The following is an 18724-nucleotide window of genomic DNA, read 5'->3' on the forward strand; positions in this document are numbered from 1 at the left end:
ATTTTAAAAAAATAGAAACAATCTTTCCAATGCTGAGGCACCTGGCCATTACTATTATATTAAGAGCTCTGTATTTTGCTATTGTATTCTCTCACATCTTGCTAGTGGATTTTTTGCTTTTTTGCACTTAAGTTTAAATGCTGAATCCCGTAAATCTGGTGTCTTCGCTTGTTCATTTTGTGGTTTGCTTGGTTTTATAACATTTTGTTGTCATTTTAAGTGTGAACCCATTTTGATAATAAAGTTGTTTGCTTTCATTTATTATATAGATGCAATTATATTTCTCATAAACATGTTTTTTAGTCTTCCGTATTTCATGTGAAAGAAAGCCTCTTTAATGAAACAAACACCCCCTAAAAGTGCACCCACTAATCAGACGAGTAGGTTTTGACTAGACTGTCTTTCACCAGTCTATCTAAGAGCATAGGAGCCAGGGATCTCTCTCACTAATGCATCCTTTTTCTTATGAACCCTCGAAAAACAGCCTGTTGTTGATCTGACCAATCTTTGATGTATGATTTTACATTTTGTGGGCCGCCATGTTTTGATCGTGAAACACAGAGCCCACCAACATCTGGGCTCCCATCTTGGTGGATGGCGGTCTTGATGATGGGCTCGCGCCGAGCTGAATGACCACCCTGCAAGGCTCTTCGAGTGGGCATCAAAATAGTGATTGTGTGTCCGGAGGATCCAGGGCCCAGTGTTGCTACCTGTCCTTTTAACGATGTCGTTATCGACTTGTCCAATAATTCATGTCGAGTTTATCCAAAGAAATTGGTTGTTGTATCCTTCGTGGTTTCCTTTTCCCTCAAGTTTGCTCTCATACAGAAAGGCGTCAATAAAACACCTGGCTTTCTTGTTTCTCCTGAAAAGGTTGTGGGTCTTTTTCTTCTTCTTTTTTTAAGGAAAAATGATTTTTGTTTTTTGAAGGAAGTGGGTTTTTAAAGATATATATTCTTTGATATGTTCCTGTAATGAAAATGAAGTCTTGATTGGTTTGTGTTTATCAGATGTAGGTTTCTTTTGAGCTGTAGCAGAATTATGATATTGGTCCTTTTGCTTGGGAGTTGGTTTTAGTTTGATTATCATTTGGGCTTGTTATCCTGGAGTTGGGGTTTTGATATCTAAAGTGGCTTTGATATCTAAAGTGCTTTTAAGGGGTCTGTCAGTTCCGACTTCTTGAGTTTGATTTTTCTGGTGGAAGGAAGGCAGTGGGTTTAAGGGATTCATGAATTTGAGACTGTCTGAATTAGGCTTCGAACAGGTTGTTCCTTGACTACGGGTACAGTGAAAAGAGTTTTTTTTTCCTGTGCAGATTTTGAAAGTTGGTCTCTCTATTTTTGATTCGTTCTGTCTTTTTATGACAAAGGAAGATCAATGGCTAGGCCAGTTCTATCTGTGAGATTGCCCTTTGGGGACACTACTTTTACCAAGATATTTGTGGGAGGCCTTGCTTGGGAAACTCAGAGTAGTGGCTTGGGAAGGTGCTTTGAACAGTACGGGGAGATTCTGGAGGCAGTTGTTATAACTGACAAGAAGACTGGGAGGTCCAAGGGCTACGGTTTTGTGAGTATCCAAGTCCCTTTTCTACTCCATTTCCCTCCTTTTTTATTGTTTTTCCATGTTATTACTGGTTTGTGTGATGCTTACAATGAATCACAAGAAAGTATATTTTTTTTGTGCATTTTGCTTTTGCTTCTACTATATGCATGAGATTATGAATCTTGCTCTAGGAGTTAGATTTTGTAGTGATGTTGTGCCAGCCAAACACTGGTATATGATGGAAACAAATCTTAGGATATCACATAGATGAGAGAAAACAAGAGATGTGCAGGTACTTGCTCATATAGGAAGATATTAACTTGCCAGACATTAACCAATTCTTCTTCTTTTTCTCTCACTTTCGGGGCATACCCCTCTATTCACAAACAATGAGATGTATGGAAAAATTTTCCATAATCTTACCATGGTTTTATTTTTAGTAGGATGATGCTTCCTTTGGTGAAAATTCCCAAGAAGTAAATTCCTCTAGTTATAGTTTGGTCTTATCAGCTGCAGTTACACGGCCTAGACTTTGGCACAGCAAACTCACACTCTTACCGGAGCTAGTTTTTGTGTGAGAATTATTCATCCAATTAAGTGTATTTCAAGGGGTGATCCTCGTGGCCTAGTTAGGTGGTCATCATGTTTCATTTGAGTAGAGCATTCAATGTATTTCCTTGATTTTTGCCAGTGGAAATTCTAATTTCTGGATATAAAGCATGACCATACATTGCTATATGCAGGTTCGCTGCTTCATTAAGCACTATTTCTTTATTTGATATAACATGAATTATTTCCCTTGCTACCAAACTGCCATGCATTATCATGTTCACTGTCGTACTTGAGGAGATTGTAGGACTATTCTCCTCCAAGTGCAGTTATGATGTTTGCCCTATCATCAGCTGTTTTGGCCACTAATAGGATCAGACTCTTTGTCCGCGATGTGGTAACTTATTGATTTGGATGTAGAAAGAAAATTTGGATGTAGAAAGACAAAGACTATTCCTATTAGCTGCATTTGAATTTGTGAGCAAAAATTGTGACCTCATTGTTAAACACCATTATATGCAGAACGCATAACAGGAACTAACTAATCAATATATACATATATATCACTATGTGTTTAATATGACTAGCAAAGTTCACTTGAGAATCCAACTTGAACCTTCAAGGCTCAGTAGCTTCAAACTTGGTGCAACTAATAAATATATAGGAAGACTGAGCTGGGTTTCTATCTGTTTTACGCTTAATTAAAGTTACACCCAAGTGGTAGTGGTTTGATCATCAAGCTTCCCAGGTATTCCATTAACTATGGTTGATGATGAGCAGCAACCTAGTTGATTTGTCAAGAGACCTGCCAACATTCTGAGTCAAATTCCAATATCCAATGTATTTGCATGAACCTCAGTCAGTATATACTTAAAAAACTGGAATTAAATGAAACTTGAAAGCTTTTTATGGGAATCTGTCATGGGTGTAATTTTTTGATCTTTCATCATGGTTTATCTGATTTGGGTCCTAAGTGTTGGGTTTTCTGTTGAGGTTTAGGTGACTTTTCGTTATCCTGATGCTGCAAGGAGAGCTTGTCTAGATCCTAATCCTGTCATAGATGGAAGAAGAGCTAACTGTAACTTGGCTTCACTTGGACGCTCACAACTCCCAACACCTGCTGGTAGGTTCTGAACTCTTTTAGCAAAAAATACTATATGAAGCTCCAAGTTTAAAAGTTGGGCAACTTGACCTAACAGTGCCCGAGTCCCAAGTTGGCAACAGTGGATAATGTGACTCACTCACCCAACTTGGATGGCCCTAGAATAATTTGGGGTTATCTTGGTTGAATCAACAGGAAACATGCATTATAAGTTGCACCAACTCAAATGACTAAACCAGGTCTTGAGTTGCATCCTCATGATCTAATCCTTGAGTTGCTCAAGTTATTCAATATTTTTATTAGTTAAAAGTTTTATTTGCAGCAACCAAATCTTCTAAACAGCCACTTGTACTGACTGACATCTTTCACATGACTATCAAGATTTGATGATTTTGGAAGATTCAACCCAAAACAATAATGTCAAACCACATCTTGTGTATTCTTGAGTGCAAAATGCTCAAGTAGAATTGGCAATAAAATATTCGAGTAAACCCTCTTTTCATTGGAAACACTGTGGATTCTTGATCTCAAGTGCTGTACTTTTTTCTAAGGAGATTATGTGTTTGTGGACGGTAAGTTTACATCTTTTGATTTTAAACGTCAAAATGTCAGAGCATTGTGCTTGTTGCTCAAACAAACTGGAATTTCATACTTCAACAAAGTGATGTTTAAGTCTAATCACATGCTTTATGCTTAGTCACCTTAGAGAAAAGATCAATTTGGAAAACAGGAACTTTGAATCTATATGGAATTCGAGGATTCTTTGTTTGTTCTTGCAGGGAACACTCACTCTGGAGACATTTATATTGGAGGTTTTCAAGCTCCCCAGCAATATGGCAGGTCATCATATCTGCAGTCATTTCCTTACGGCTGTCCGCAAGGGCTTTTGTATTGTCCATATGGGTGGGTCTCATGATGTTAGTCTTTCAAGAAAATATTTGTTGAGTTTTTGGAATTACTTTGTTGTTTTATTAGACAATCAAATACTTTGATATTTTGTTGATGAACTATGTTATGAAAATATTTTCAAGTTTAGGAGCTCTCAAAAGGAGATTAACTGGAAAAATAAACACATAAATGCAGGTATGCAACATATGGAGCTGAATATTTGTACTCACATGGACATGGTCCACCAGTTGCTTACAGTGGACATCAGTACCCTCAGATATATGGAAGAAATGTTCAGTTAAATTCATCTGCATATCCATTTATACTACCAAATCATTCTTTTTCATCTGGTTATGGATATGATCCACAACAGTGGACTGGTGTGCCTGACCAAAACTTGCATCTGTTTAGTCCACAAGATGTTAGTTCTGTGAGCACCACTCAGCCATATAAAGTTGTACATTCTACGAGACGATCTCCCTCTGCTTCGACATGTACGAATATTTATCTGATATTTCTAGTAGTAGCCAATATCAAAGCATTTTACAAGCATCATGATTTTAATGTTTCATGTGGATTGTTATAGTTAATCTGTCCAAAGTTTCAGAAGTTTATAAGTTCCACAAGCCAAGTGACCCCTGAAGGCTAAAGTTAAATTGAGTGTGCAATAAAACATGGAAGATTTGTACCTAGTCATTGGAACCCTTCATGTTTGGTTAACATGCCTTTGAGAGTTTGGATGGTTTATCCCATGGCAATCATCACCTTGGACTCTCTTCCTTTTATTTTTTTGTGTTTTTAATTTTTTTCATCTCAGCATGGTTTCAATCTAAGGACATTAAATTTTCTGGTATTGTTGCTGCTGTTTCAGCTTCTTCACAGTCAACAGTTCCTGCTCATGGTGAACATGTACAAGGTGCAACAAGATTGAATGGGAATGTTGTCTAGATAATTATCCAGCAGAGTTAACTTGGTAAGGTATGTAATGAAGTATGCGGAAATACAAAAGCAAAGTGTGCATGCACTATTACAAACCCAATATGGGATAATACACAAAGCACTAAGGCACTACACAAGCACAAAGTGCATACATGACTTCTAAGAGTCAAAAAGATCAACACAACAACATAAAAAATATATTCTTTATTGCTCATAAAATGCTTAAGGGGAGCATTAATAGATGGGAACTTGAAGTCCCATATTTATAGGCAAACCATAGTTACCGGAAGCTTCTTAGATAGGTGGAAAGATCGCTTCCCGAAAACTCGCTTTGGACGCGCGATACTCCTCGCTTCCGAAACTTGACGAGAACCTCGATTCCCCCACTCTTCTCCTATGTTTTTCACACGCTTCATTTATTCTTATTATATGTTCTCTTGCTCAACTTTTCATGCTTTTTATGTGTTTTCTCTGACTCTTCTTACTCACTTCCATGTGCTTTCACTAAATTGGTGTCATCATTTTTAGATTTTGTTAAAAATTTAATTCTTACACTAAAAAATCATGAAATTTAATATTAGTCACTTTTATTTTAGTTTTTATTTGTGTTTTATTTTGATTCTCATTCAATTCTTATATTTTTTTTATTCCTCGCTTCCGCTTCCTATATATTTTAAAATGCATCGCTTCTCACTTCTGCTTCCTGTATCGTTTCCTGCTTCTGCTTCCTAGTCTGGCAACCTTGAGGCAAACCCATGAAGTGGCAACCTTGAGGCAAAGGAGTCATTGGGAGCTCCCAACGACTCTATGGTCTCAATAACCATAGAGCCCCTATATAATGACACAAATAAAAATAATAAAAACTTAAAGAAAATACAAAAATATCCCTAATGGACAACAACTATTACAATGAGTGAAAAGACAAAAATATCCTTAGTGGGCATTACTTATTAAATAAGAATAATATATATATATATATATATATATATATATATTAACACCTCCCCTTAAACTTATAGTGAAATTACCGAAAGTTTGTTAAGAAGAAAAATAAACTGAGGTGCAGCAAGAGCTTTAGTGAAGAAATCTGCAAGTTGATACTCTTATGTAATATATGACAACTCAATAGTTTCTCTCAGTTATTCATCGCATCCATAATAACAATCCATCTCAATGTGTTTGGTTCGCTCATGGAAGGTGTTGTTGCTCGCAATGTAGATTGCACTCTTATTATCGCAACACATCTTCGAAGGATTTTAGATTATCACTCTCATGCCTTTGAGAAGACTTTTTAGCAACACAAGCTCCATCTTGTTGTAACCATCATACAATATTCAACTTCAGTTAAAGACAAGATATTTTTTGTTGCTTCTTGCACCACCTTGAAATTATAAAATCTCTTAAGAAAACACAAAAACCAATGGTTGAGATTCTGTCATTAACGTTTCCTCCCCAATCATTATCAGTATAAGCAAGCAAATTTAAAGAGGAGGATGAGGATAACAAAATTTCTTTGCTTCTTGAGTTCTTAATGCATTGAATAATCCTTAATATTGCACTCATGTGCACAGTCGTTGGTGCATGTTGTAATTGACTGACTCCATGGACCGCATGGACTATGTCTGGTCCGGTAATATATAGGTAGATGAGGGATCCGATCAGCTATCTATATGGTGTAGGATCTTCAATAAAAGTCTCATCTTCAAGTTTTAATTTTACATTGACAACCTTAGGAATCTCCACCTTCTTGTTGTCGGAAATACCTGACTTAGTACAAATGCCAGCTGCCAGCTTCATCCTTTAATAAGATGTATCCTTTAGGAGAATAGGCAACCTCAATTCTTAAGAAGTATCTTAAGAAACCCATCTCAGACATATGAAAATTTTCTTTTAACACAGATTTAATTTCACTAACTCCACAATATCATAATATTTGTACATGTATTCTTAACAAAGAGAGCAGTGTCAATATAACATGATAAAAAACCCAATTTTATCATAAGAGTACTAAATCGGTCATATCAAGCCTTAGGAGCTTGTTTAAGACCATATAAAGCCTTTTTTAATTTTAAATTTTTTATTGTTCAATCTTAAAACTCGGTAGAGGATCCTTATAGACTTCTTCACTATAGGTCAATTTTGGGTGGATGTAACAACTATGAGAGTTCTAATTGTAGTCATTCTGGCTATCGGGGTTAATGTTTTTTCATAGTCAATTTTATATTGTTGTAAATAGCCTTTGGCAACTAACCTAGCTTTGTATCATTCTAAGGTTTCATCACTTTTAGTTTTAACTTTAAAAACTCATATGCATCTGATAGATTTCTTTTATAAAGGTAAATTCACCATCTCTCACGTATGAGGCCTACGAAGTGCTTTAAGCTCTAGATTCATATCTTCAATCAAATGTGAACAATATTTGGCTTCACTATAATGAGAGGGTTCATGATAGGAATGAATAGGTAGAAGACATGTCTTGTAGTTTGGTGAGAAGGATTCGTAGGATACAAACCTATTAGGTAGAATAGAAATTCTATCGGATTTTTTAAGAGTGGTGTCTCTATGTGACAAATCTTGACTAAGGGTTTCATTTTACGAAAGGTCTTGAGAGTATCTCTCATAAGCATTTGTTTGGTTTTCTTGACTATGTTGGGTATAAACTTGAATATTTTGAGAGGGGTTCTGAACTAAATTATCATCATTGTGAAATAATTCCAAATTATCATTATCTGGATTTTGATCATACAAAGAAGTATCATTATCATTCAAAGAGATATCATAGCTTAATTCATCATCATTTGATTCATGAAAATCAACTTTTTGCCTTAGCAAGAAATCAAACAAGAAAACATAGTTTACCTCTTTGTTACTTTCTTTATCAAAACCATTTTTTCTAAGAAATTCGCATCTTGGACAAATAAAGTTTGTTATTCTTAGAATCGAAACATCTATATCATTTTTGTGTTTCTTCATATCCCATAAAGACACATTCAATTGCCTTAAGAGATAATTTATTATTTTTGTGGGAAAGTACAAAACATTTACAACAAAAAATACGTAATCTTTTGAAATCGGGTGGCATTTTGAATAATTTTTCAAATGGAGAGGTATTTTGCAAAACTTAAGAAGGCATTCTATTTATTAAATATGTTGATGTTAAAACGGCTTCAATCCAAAATCTTTTAAGAACATTTTTATAAGGTTCTAGGGGTTTCCATGATATGCTTATGCTTTCTTTCTGCCAACTCATTTTGTTGAGGGGTTCTTGGGCACGATCTTTGATGAAAAATATCATTTTTCTTTAAATAATTTTGAAACTCATTTGATATGTACTCTCTACCCGAGTCGGATCTAAGGATAGAAATATTACTTTGAAATTGATTTTTGACGATCATATAAAATTCTTCAAAGAAAGAAAAAACATTTGTTTTTAAATTAAGAAAGTAGACTCATGCATATCTTGTGAAGTCATCAATGAGAATAATATAATAAGACTAACTACGCTTTGATATGACCGGAGAAGGTCTCCATACATCCGAATGCACCAACTCAAGAGGACTTTTAGAAATAAAAGTTCTTTGGGGAAAGAGAATAGATTTAATTTTTTAAAAGATACAATCTTTACAAGTAATATATTTTTCATTCCAACAAGTCTCCACAAATGAGAATAGATATATCTTGGAAAAGCTAGGATGTCCATGTCTTTTGTATCATATTTTAATATCCTTTTCTTGGACATAATTACAAAATGACTTAGAGGGAATAGTAAAAAAATCCATGTAATAAAGATCTCCGCTTCCAGTTCCTTGCCCCAATATGTTTCCCGGATCGGAGATCCTGCACGATGCAACCTTTTGATAAGAAAGAGATTTTGCATCCATAATCGGGTATTTGAAAAACGGAAAATATTTAAATTAAGTTTAGGAACAACTCTTATTTGTAGAACAAGAAATTTTTTAGAGGAATTTGAATTTAAAGTCTCAATGCTTTCAATTTTTAAAGAGGTCCCATCGATGGTTGAATCAAATGATAAATTTGGGTTGGTTCATATATCAGAAAGGGGATCCTTATAAGGGGTCATATAAAAAAAGTCTCCCAAAACAAGAATCCAAGAACACGTACCTGGAGGAGAAGAGGAGGCAATAGCGGCATCGGATGTAGATGATGATTTTAGTATTTGTTAAAGTGCCTCCGATAGTTGAGAAAGAGAAAAAGTGTTTTTAGAGTTTCCTCCTCTTTTGCTTGTCTCCTCCCTATTGGGTATGGATTCTTCAATAAAAGTCTTGTTCTTGAAATTACCATTGAGCTTAGGACAATTAGGCTTTATGTATCCCGGCTTATTAGAATAATAGTAAATAGCTTTTCTACTATCATTGTTACCACCATTATAGTTTTCACCACTATGGTTATTATTATTACTATAGTTATTTTGCCTCCCAAAGTATAGAGGATTGTAAGACTTCACATGGTTGTCGGGCTTATATGCATTCAACACTTTATTTTCTCTTCTTTTAGACATGCTAAGACTAGTTTTCTTTTGACATATTTCGGCAACATCTTCTAGGAAAAGAGTAGTAGATCTATGAAGAAAGGAATATCTCACTTGCTGATATTCAAAGCGAAGAATTGGAAGAATTTCTCTCTTTTCATTTGTTGGCACCTAAGTTTCACATCTTCAATGGCAACCCATTTTTGGTTTCAAAAGTGTCAACTCATCCCATAGAGGAGATAGGGTACTAAAAAAGTCGTGGACATTCATGACCCCTTGCTTGATAGTTCTTATTTTTTCTTGCAAAAAATATTGTCTTGCAAGATTTTTTTGGGTATATGTACCTTTCATAAATGACCATGCTTCATTAGCCTTTCTAAACTTAGCAATGTTAGCATATATTTTTATGTCAACATTATTCATAAACCATGCAAGAATTTTTGCATGGTTGTTGTCTCAATCCTTTACTTTGGATTGATAATCACTAATGGCTTTGGCACAATCATCTCCTTCAAGAATTTTAACTTGTTTTCCTTCTTTCTTGGTGAACAACAGTTGAGGTTCGGAAATAGTACCTATCACGTATCCCCAAAGTTTTTTTCTTTAAGATTATTCTCTATGGTGCAAGCTCGCATCATATATTTTGTACCATTTAGTTTGAAGGCGAGATCTATCTTGTAATCATGCTCTATTTTTAATGTAAGAAGGAAGAGGGAGATAAAGAAGTATTCCTTGAATCACCACGAGCACACGAACACTTGATGGCCACTCTCCACGAGTCTAAGAGCACTATGGCTCTGATACCATGTAATGAAGTATGCGAAAATACAAAAGCAAAGTGCACATGAACTATTACAAACCCAATATAGAATAATATACAAAGCACTAAGGCACTACACAAGCACAAAGTGCATACAAGACTTCTAAGAGTCAAAAAGATCAACACAACAACATAAAAAATATATCATTTATTTCTCATAAAAGCATTAACAAATGGGGTCTTGAAGTCCCATATTTATAGGCAAACCCATGAAGTGGGAGCTCCCAAAGGAGTTATTGGGACCTTCCAATGGTCATATTTATGACCGTTGGGAGCTTTCAATGACTCTATGATCTTAATGTGTAATGCCTCTAGATTTTAAACCCCAAAAATACGTGAAATTTAAATTTTTCTTCTTTCTTCTTTCTTCTTTCTTCTTTCTTTTTTCTTTTTTCTTTTTTCTTTTTTCTTTTTTCTTTTGTCTTTTTTCTTTTTAAATCATCAGCGGAAACCTTTTTAACTTTGGTCTAAAACCTTATGCGGGTTTCACAACTCAGTTTTCAAGAAAGGAAAATGATTGGCTCTTTGACGCCGCCTTAGCTTCCCGCAACCTCTCTGGCTCCGCTACTCGTTACCTGAAATGGTTTTTAATAGGGGGTCAGAGCAGCCCCTTGAATACAATTAATCTTATGCATGAATATTTAATCTATGCATGACTTATCAGTGCAAGTGAAGCATTCTTAGGTTACTTATAACTCTTTTATGTATATTTTTCTTTCTTAAATGATGCATGTGATGCTTCAATACATGCACAATATACCTTTATTTCTCTTTCACAATACTTTATGGGTACAACACAAACAATATCCGAATTAGAGGCACAACCAAGGTGGTATATTCAATCAATTTGTATCTTATTACTCTGGCATTACTTTTCTTCTCCGACCCTGCGTGAGGGACTATTTTATCGAGAAAGAAACTCCGACACCCTCAACTTGATATATCAGAATTTACTTTCAGCTGAAACAATCTCACTATCACCCTACGACACCAGTGACAGATATCCCCTATCTTCGTGGTTGGGGAAGCAACACTTCATGCTTAATAAAATTCCACGGAGCCTAGTGTATCACTTACTTTCTCATTCTAAGCTACCAGAGAATTAACATGCATTTTTTATCATTTAATTTAATTCTCTTAAGGTTAAAAGAGAGTGTTATAGAAATCTAAGTAAGAGTCGTGATAATGAGAATTTGGAGAAGTATATGATAGCAAAGAAGGAAGCTAAAAAAGTTGTTCGAAACGCGAGGGCTAAGGTATATAAGGAGGTTTATGACAAGTTGGATACCAAAGAAGGCGAGAAGGATATTTATAGGCTTGCAAAGATGAGAGATAGGAAATCGAAGGATTTGGGTATGGTTAGATGTATCAAAGATGAAACGCAAAGGGTTTTAGTCAAAGATGAGGAGATTAAGGAGAGATGGAAAGATTATTTTGATAAGCTATTTAATGATAGTCATGCTCAAGATCTTGGAGACTTCTCCATTCCTTTTCATGAGATAAATCGTGACTTCATGCGCAAGATTCAAAAGAAAGAAATTGCAGAGGCTTTGAAGAAAATGAAATCAAGAAGGGCAGTTGGCCCAGATGGTATACCTATCGAGGCTTGGAAATGCTTGGGAGAGAAAGGTTTAGAATGGTTGACAAATCTTTTTAACTTGATTTGGCGAACAAATAAGATGCCTAATGAGTGGAGGAAGAGTACTTTGGTGCCTTTATATAAGAATAAGGGTGATATACAAGATTGCACAAACTATCGTGGTATAAAACTCATGAGTCATACTATGAAACTTTGGGAGAGGGTGATTGAGTCTAGGTTGAGGAAGGTTGTCATGATATCGGAGAATCAATTTGGTTTTATGCCTGGAAGATCAACTATGGAAGCTATACATCTTCTTAGACAACTTATTGAAAGATATAGAGAGAGGAACAAAGATTTGCATATGGTTTTTATTGATTTAGAGAAGGCATACGATAGAGTACCTAGGGACGTTCTCTGGTGGACAATGATGAAGAAAGGTGTTTCTCTCAAGTACATTAGTATAATTAAAGATATGTATGAAGGAGTAGTAACCAATGTCCGCACTTGTGGAGGGGTGTCAACCAATTTTTCGATAACGGTTGGGTTACATCAAGGATCTGCTTTAAGCCCTTTCCTATTTGCGATAGTGATGGATGAGCTTACGAGATCAATTCAAGAAAATGTACCGTGGTGTATGTTGTTTGCTGATGATATTGTTTTGATTGATGAGTCTAGAGCTGGGGTTAATGCTAAGTTAGAATTATGGAGACAGACATTGGAAGCTAGAGGTTTTAAGTTGAGTAAGAGTAAGACTGAATATATGGAATGTCGGTTTAGTAAGCAACGAAGTAGTGATGGGAGTGTAGTGAAGCTTGGTGAGCAAGATATACCGGTGAATGATTATTTCAAATATTTGGGATCCATCATTCAAAAGTATGGAGAAATTGATGGAGATGTAAATCATAGGATAAAGGTTGGGTGGATGAAATGGAAAAGTGCTACTGGAGTGCTGTGCGATCGTAGAATGCCATTGCGGTTGAAGGGAAAGTTTATAGGACGACTATTAGACCCGCTTTACTATATGGTACGGAATGTTGGGCTGCCAAGAGACATCATATTCAAAAAATGAGTGTAGCTGAGATGCGGATGCTCAGATGGATGTGTGGAAATACAATAAAAGATAAGATTCGGAACGAAGAGATACGTAAGAAGGTAGGTGTTGCACCCATTGAAAATAAGATGCGAGAGAATCGTTTACGGTGGTTTGGACATATTCGGCGAAGGCCTAATGATGCTCCAGTTAGAAGGTTGGAGAAATGGGAAAATATATTAGTTAAAAGAGGTCGGGGTAGGCCTAGGAAGACTTGGATGGAGATGATAGGAAAGGATATGAATGCTTTGAACCTCACCGAGGACATGGCGTTGGATAGAAATGATTGGAGGAAAAGGATTCATGTGGAAGACCCAAAATGAATTTCTTTTTGGTTCATATCGCTGACCCCAATTGTTTTGGGATGAAGGCGTAGTTGTTGTTGTTGTTGTAACATACATACTTAATTTACATATTCGATAACCTTCATTGGGCACATACACGTATGATTTCAATTAAGTCATCATAAGGTTTTCGGCCACCCATTTGGGGCACTAACACATCGCAGTTCAGTGGACCATACTCAAGGTCATGAGCCACCCGTTTAGGCTCGATCATTCAATTGATCTCATATAAAAAAAATAGTCACATAATGCAATTCCATCATGGTGAAGTTTAATCATCATGCAACACATATACATCATTCAACATGCATTACATCATTCATCGTATATGCATCATTCAATATGCATTACATCATTTATTATGTATGTCATCATACAATTCACACTTTATAAAATTCCAATTTTTCAACTGCACTCATGCATTGTCAAAATCCAATTTTTCATTCATACACAGGCTTGAAACAATATGATTACCTAATAATTCAGAAACATGCATAATAAAAAAAAACCTGAACTACATACATTCATGCATTTATACATTCGTAAAAATTCTGAAATACACTCGTATGTATATGTTTGTGAAATCTTAAATACACATGTATGAATATGCTCATAAAACTTGAAGATATATGTATATTTATTTAAAAAATATTTGAAATACTCACGTGTATATGTTCGAAACTTTTTGAACACATGCATATTTTTACTTATAAAAATCCAATGTATACGTAAATATATATTTTATCTGTAAAGAGTTCAACACAAACTAGTTTTTGAATATATATATATATATATATATATATATATATATATATATATATATATATATATATATATATATATATATATAACTACGCAAACGTAAAAGTATGAAAATTTCTAGCAAAGACTATTGTTCAAGCAACCTAAGTCTATGCATATACGCTAAGTCAAACCTACCTCGTAATGTATATGGTTATACAAGTAGAAAATCCCAAAAATACCCTTGGAGATTTTCCTATGAAAGGTGCGACATGGATTGCGCTTTGACGATGATCTGAATACAAGCGAGGACGTGTGTGTTTGCCTCGGGTTTCGTGTTGCGAGTATGGAATGTGCGAGTGCGGTCTTGCTCCAACGTGGGTTCGATGACAGTGGTGAAGGAAAGCTCGTCGAAAGGCGGCTTGCAAAAGGAGCAGAATAGGGCAGCGCTCGACTTGGGTCGAGCTGCGTTCTGGCAAAACACAAGCGGAGGTTGCTCCTCCGACTCTCGACTGAGCCGAGGGCCACTCGGTTGGGCTGGGTGGGACTCAGTTGTGGTGGGACGAGCTCCACTTAAAGTCGTCGAGCGGGAGGGAAGGTCACCGGAATGGCAGCCCTTCTTGTCCGCTTGGCTGAAATCAAGAGAAGGGGAGCGGGGCAGTGGCGGGGAGGCAGCAGTTGCCTTCCCCTCCGTCTGGTCAAAATCGAGAAGAAGAAGAGGAAGGGCAGGCGGCGGCGGGTGGCATCTGGCCACCTGGTTCACGCGGGGAGGGTGGCCATGGCGAGTGGCAGCAATGGATGGGTGCGATGGTGGTGAGCTACGACACAAGGGAGACAAGGTGGTGGCGGCAAGGTGAGTGATGGAAGAAGAAATTGGAAGGGGTGGGGGTAACCTACTAAGAGAGGAGAGACACAAATGGTGAGAGAGAGAGAATGCAAATAGGAGAGAAAAGAGAGTGAGAGTTATGAAATGAGAGAGGGAGTGAGAGCCTTTTTATAGGCAAGAAAGGGGGTGAAGACCATAGGTGAAAACCATGGGATAAAAAAAAACAAGGGGTGAATATGGTGGGTGAAAACCTAAGTCACACGGACTCGGCTAAAAGGTCGACGCACTCGCGTCGACACGCCTCGATACGGGTGCAGACACGGTCAACTAAGTGTCGAACTCGGTCAACGCATCGGGGCCGAGTCCATCCATATTTTGGACTCGGTCAACTTTGATCGAGTCTATGTTTGTCCATTTATTTTGGTAAGTTTGTGTTGTTACTTCAATAGAATTACTTTTTTATTTTTGCTTTAAAATTTATAATCTTATTATTGTTATATATATATATATATATATATATATATATATATAGTCGTGTCCCCGTGTCCAAAATTTTTAAAATTGCTCCGCACCCGTGTCGCACCCGCACCCATGTGACATAGTGAAAACCATGGGATGAGGTTTTGGGTCGGATTGGGTCCACCAAGTGAATCCATGTTGAAATCTTAATAGGGATCAAAACTCATAAATCTGTTTCTAAACTTCGTAAATTCACATTTATTGTTTGTTAATTAATAATTAATAATTAAAAATTAATTTCCTCGATAATTAAATTAATTTTCTCGATAATTAAATTTTTAAATTTTGAGAGGAAAGAGAGGGATGGATTTGGATTTGGATTTGGATTTGGTGAGGCCCATCTGGGTCTCATTTGGGTCTGGAATGGACCCAAATCCTATTTACTTTAATGAGATCCATTTGGGTCTCAAATGGATCCAAATCTCATTTGTATCTGGTTTAAACCCCAATACGGGTCTAAATCCTACCCAACTCATTCAGGTTGACCTAAATTATTCAGATAGTTTGAACTAACATTTGTGTGGGTTGATTCTCTTGGATCTCCACTAAGATCCACATCCTAGTACCTCATACAATACCTCATAAATCTTCAATTAAATGTTAAATAACTTAAATAAATGTTAAAATATTATTGATAAATAATCGCTAATTAATCAACCAATATTAGCTAATTAATTTGCCGGAAATCGTAATTAACTAAACTAAATACCAGAATAATTCATAAAAATTTCTCTTTTATTTATTTAAAGATTGTAGGAAATTTGCGAATATTACACAATGACCATAGAGCCCCTACATAATGACACAAATACAAAAAATGGGGAAATTAAAGAAAATACAAAACTGTCCCTAGTGGATAACAACTATTACAATGAGTAAAAAGACAAAAATACCCCTATTGGGTATTACTTATTACAAATATATATATATATATATATATATATATATTAACTAGGTACTTGTCAAGTTCTTTATGTTAGCTGTACTCAAGGTCTGGAAGGAGCAAACGACTTCACACTTTGAGAATCTGGATGCTTAAGAGTCAGGTAGCATGTTTTGGATGACATTCTAGAGTCCCCTGTTACCTAGATGATTAACTAAGCTGATATGGTAGGTTGTTTGAACAGCGCATGTAGGTTCTTCCAAGTCTTTTGTAAGGTGACAGGACTTAGCTGTGAAGATCTGGGATAAAAATTCTCCTAAATCATTAACTGTTAATGTATTCCCCTGGTAACTTTAGGCATTGTAGTTGTGAATGTGTTTCCCAATCAACACAGAAGTATCTGAGAGTATGAGAACATGTAGAAACACAGGAAATTGAACGTCATGTTCTGGTTTCTCTCAAATACTGTCAAATGCAACAAAGTATGAGCTCATGATTGTCTGGGTGACTCAGGTATTGACTTAGGGCACGTTTGCAACATCCTGTGATTTTTGGATTCTCAGCTTCCTGTGATTTCAAATCATGATCACAGCACTTTCTGAAGTTTGCTAAAGCATGAGAAAGTGAAAGTTGTGAATGCTTCTTCCTTGAATCCTGTGAAAATTGGTCACAAGACTGACCTTGTGACCAACAATCACAGCTTTTGGGCTCTCAGCTGTGATTGATTGCTCATCCCACCTGTTACTAAAGCAAATGTGCTCTTTGAGTCAAATCAGACAAGCTCGAGTGACCTGCAGTACCAATTTGAATCAGGAGTCTGGGCTTACAAATTTCACAGCTGTCTCAATTGGCAACTGAATGATGTTAGCAACATAGTTTATCTGCCGACTTGCAGCTCTCAGCAATTGTATATAATTCTAATGTGTTTTTTTCTTTTTAGGCAAAAACACTTTGGGCAATGAAACGAACTGGGATTCTCATGTATATTTGCAGATGCAGCTGCCATATGTTTGGGGATCAACAGTAACAATGGTTCCATCTGTAAATAGCAGTTTCTGTAAATTCATTCACAGCATTTCAGTAGCAAACACGAGGGGAGGTGTGCAGCATGCTCAAATTCTCATGATACGAACTTTTCATATAGGCTATTGTTTGTGTTGTAACAATTGATGTTTTCTACTTTACCCTCAGAGTACCTGTATTGTAGATTCACAGTAAGCTATTTTCACTGTTTTTTATCGTACGACCTCCTACAGGATTTTATGCATTACATGTCTTTGTACAGAACCTTCATGTAATGATTGTGCCGAATTACTCTATGGTGAAAGTCTTCTGGATTGGTATGGGAATCGCTTTTTCCTTTTTCAAATTTCAAGGCATTTAATGTTGTAATTTACTTGTTGGGGCAATTAGAACTTCCCATACAGTTCCTAACGGAATACCATGCTCTTATGTTCTAAAGTTCTTACATGGTTTTACATATCTCCAACAGTACAACAAGAATGATGAGGTCATTCTGCAAACACATTTATGGGATGATTACTGCAAACACATTTATGGGATGATTATGTGTTTAGATCTTTGAGTGGCAATTATGTTGTGTTTGGACATCTAGGGTCTTTAAATTCCTCAGTCTAGAATGTCCCATCAGTGTTTGGTTCTATCTAGAGTTGGAATTGCGTGCAAATTTCAATGCAGAAAGCAGAGAGAGTACTACCTGATCTGGCAGGATTGGCACTTGACTCTTGACGGTAATTGTATAGAGAAGGGAATAAAGATGACAGCAGAGAATGGCTGGTTGGGAGGTTAGGAAACGGTTTTCTTTGGGTTTCAAATTCCAGGATTTTTGAGGTCTGGAAATTGGGCTCCTATGGAGAGCAAACTCCATGTATGGAATCTATCTAAACTGTACTGCTGAATTAGTATGGCATTCCAATTATGAAATCCGTAACCATTGTTATCTGTATAATTCAATAAATTAATATTCAAACCTAGACAAGATGGCTGCCATAAGTTGCATAGATCTAATATACTCATTACCCTTTATCCAAATCTAGATTCTTTTCCAATGCCACATCAATGGTCAATCTGTTCAGACTTCTTTTTCACACTAATGGCTAATGTCAGCTATCATTTTTTGCTAAGTAATGGTTGTGAAGTTCTTTTTTTATATAATGAGTAAAAACCTCTATTATGGTTCAGACATTACAGGCCAAGAGGTGCCACGTTGATCGTGGCATTCTTTTGGTGTCTGTTATCATTGCAAAATTTTACTTTTGCAAGTTAAATTGACCTTTGAAAAAGATTTTGAAAATGACTCGCCTTCGTTTTAAAATACGAGAAAAATTCGTAGAATGGGACTCGCCCGTCAATACGAGATTCAACCGTTTTTGACGTCATAACCAGGGGT

The 18724-nt window shown here is 36.2% G+C and overlaps 1 protein-coding gene across 6 annotated transcripts; it reads left to right on the forward strand.

Annotated features, from left to right (window-relative positions):
* The first annotated feature begins 802 nt into the window (after positions 1-802).
* LOC149845366 (uncharacterized) lies at positions 803-17728 on the forward strand. Of its 6 annotated transcripts, XM_089997587.1 has the most exons (8): positions 803-873; positions 1011-1264; positions 1374-1566; positions 3091-3214; positions 3973-4096; positions 4277-4575; positions 4953-5059; positions 17255-17728. In XM_089997587.1, exons 3-7 carry the CDS (start codon positions 1378-1380, stop codon positions 5027-5029), a joined length of 813 nt encoding a protein of 270 aa, XP_089853713.1. In that variant the 5' UTR covers positions 803-873; positions 1011-1264; positions 1374-1377; the 3' UTR covers positions 5030-5059; positions 17255-17728. The 6 variants fall into 6 exon arrangements, with proteins under 6 accessions (XP_089853713.1, XP_089853715.1, XP_089853714.1 ...); XM_089997589.1 differs by lacking the exon at positions 1011-1264 and having other exon boundaries at positions 826-873; positions 1316-1566; XM_089997588.1 differs by having other exon boundaries at positions 844-1282; positions 1370-1566.
* The last annotated feature ends 996 nt before the right edge of the window (positions 17729-18724 follow it).

The sequence above is a fragment of the Nuphar pumila genome, chromosome 2 (assembly GCF_984573655.1).
Source record: "Nuphar pumila chromosome 2, dmNupPumi1.hap1.1, whole genome shotgun sequence".
Taxonomy (NCBI): domain Eukaryota; kingdom Viridiplantae; phylum Streptophyta; class Magnoliopsida; order Nymphaeales; family Nymphaeaceae; genus Nuphar; species Nuphar pumila.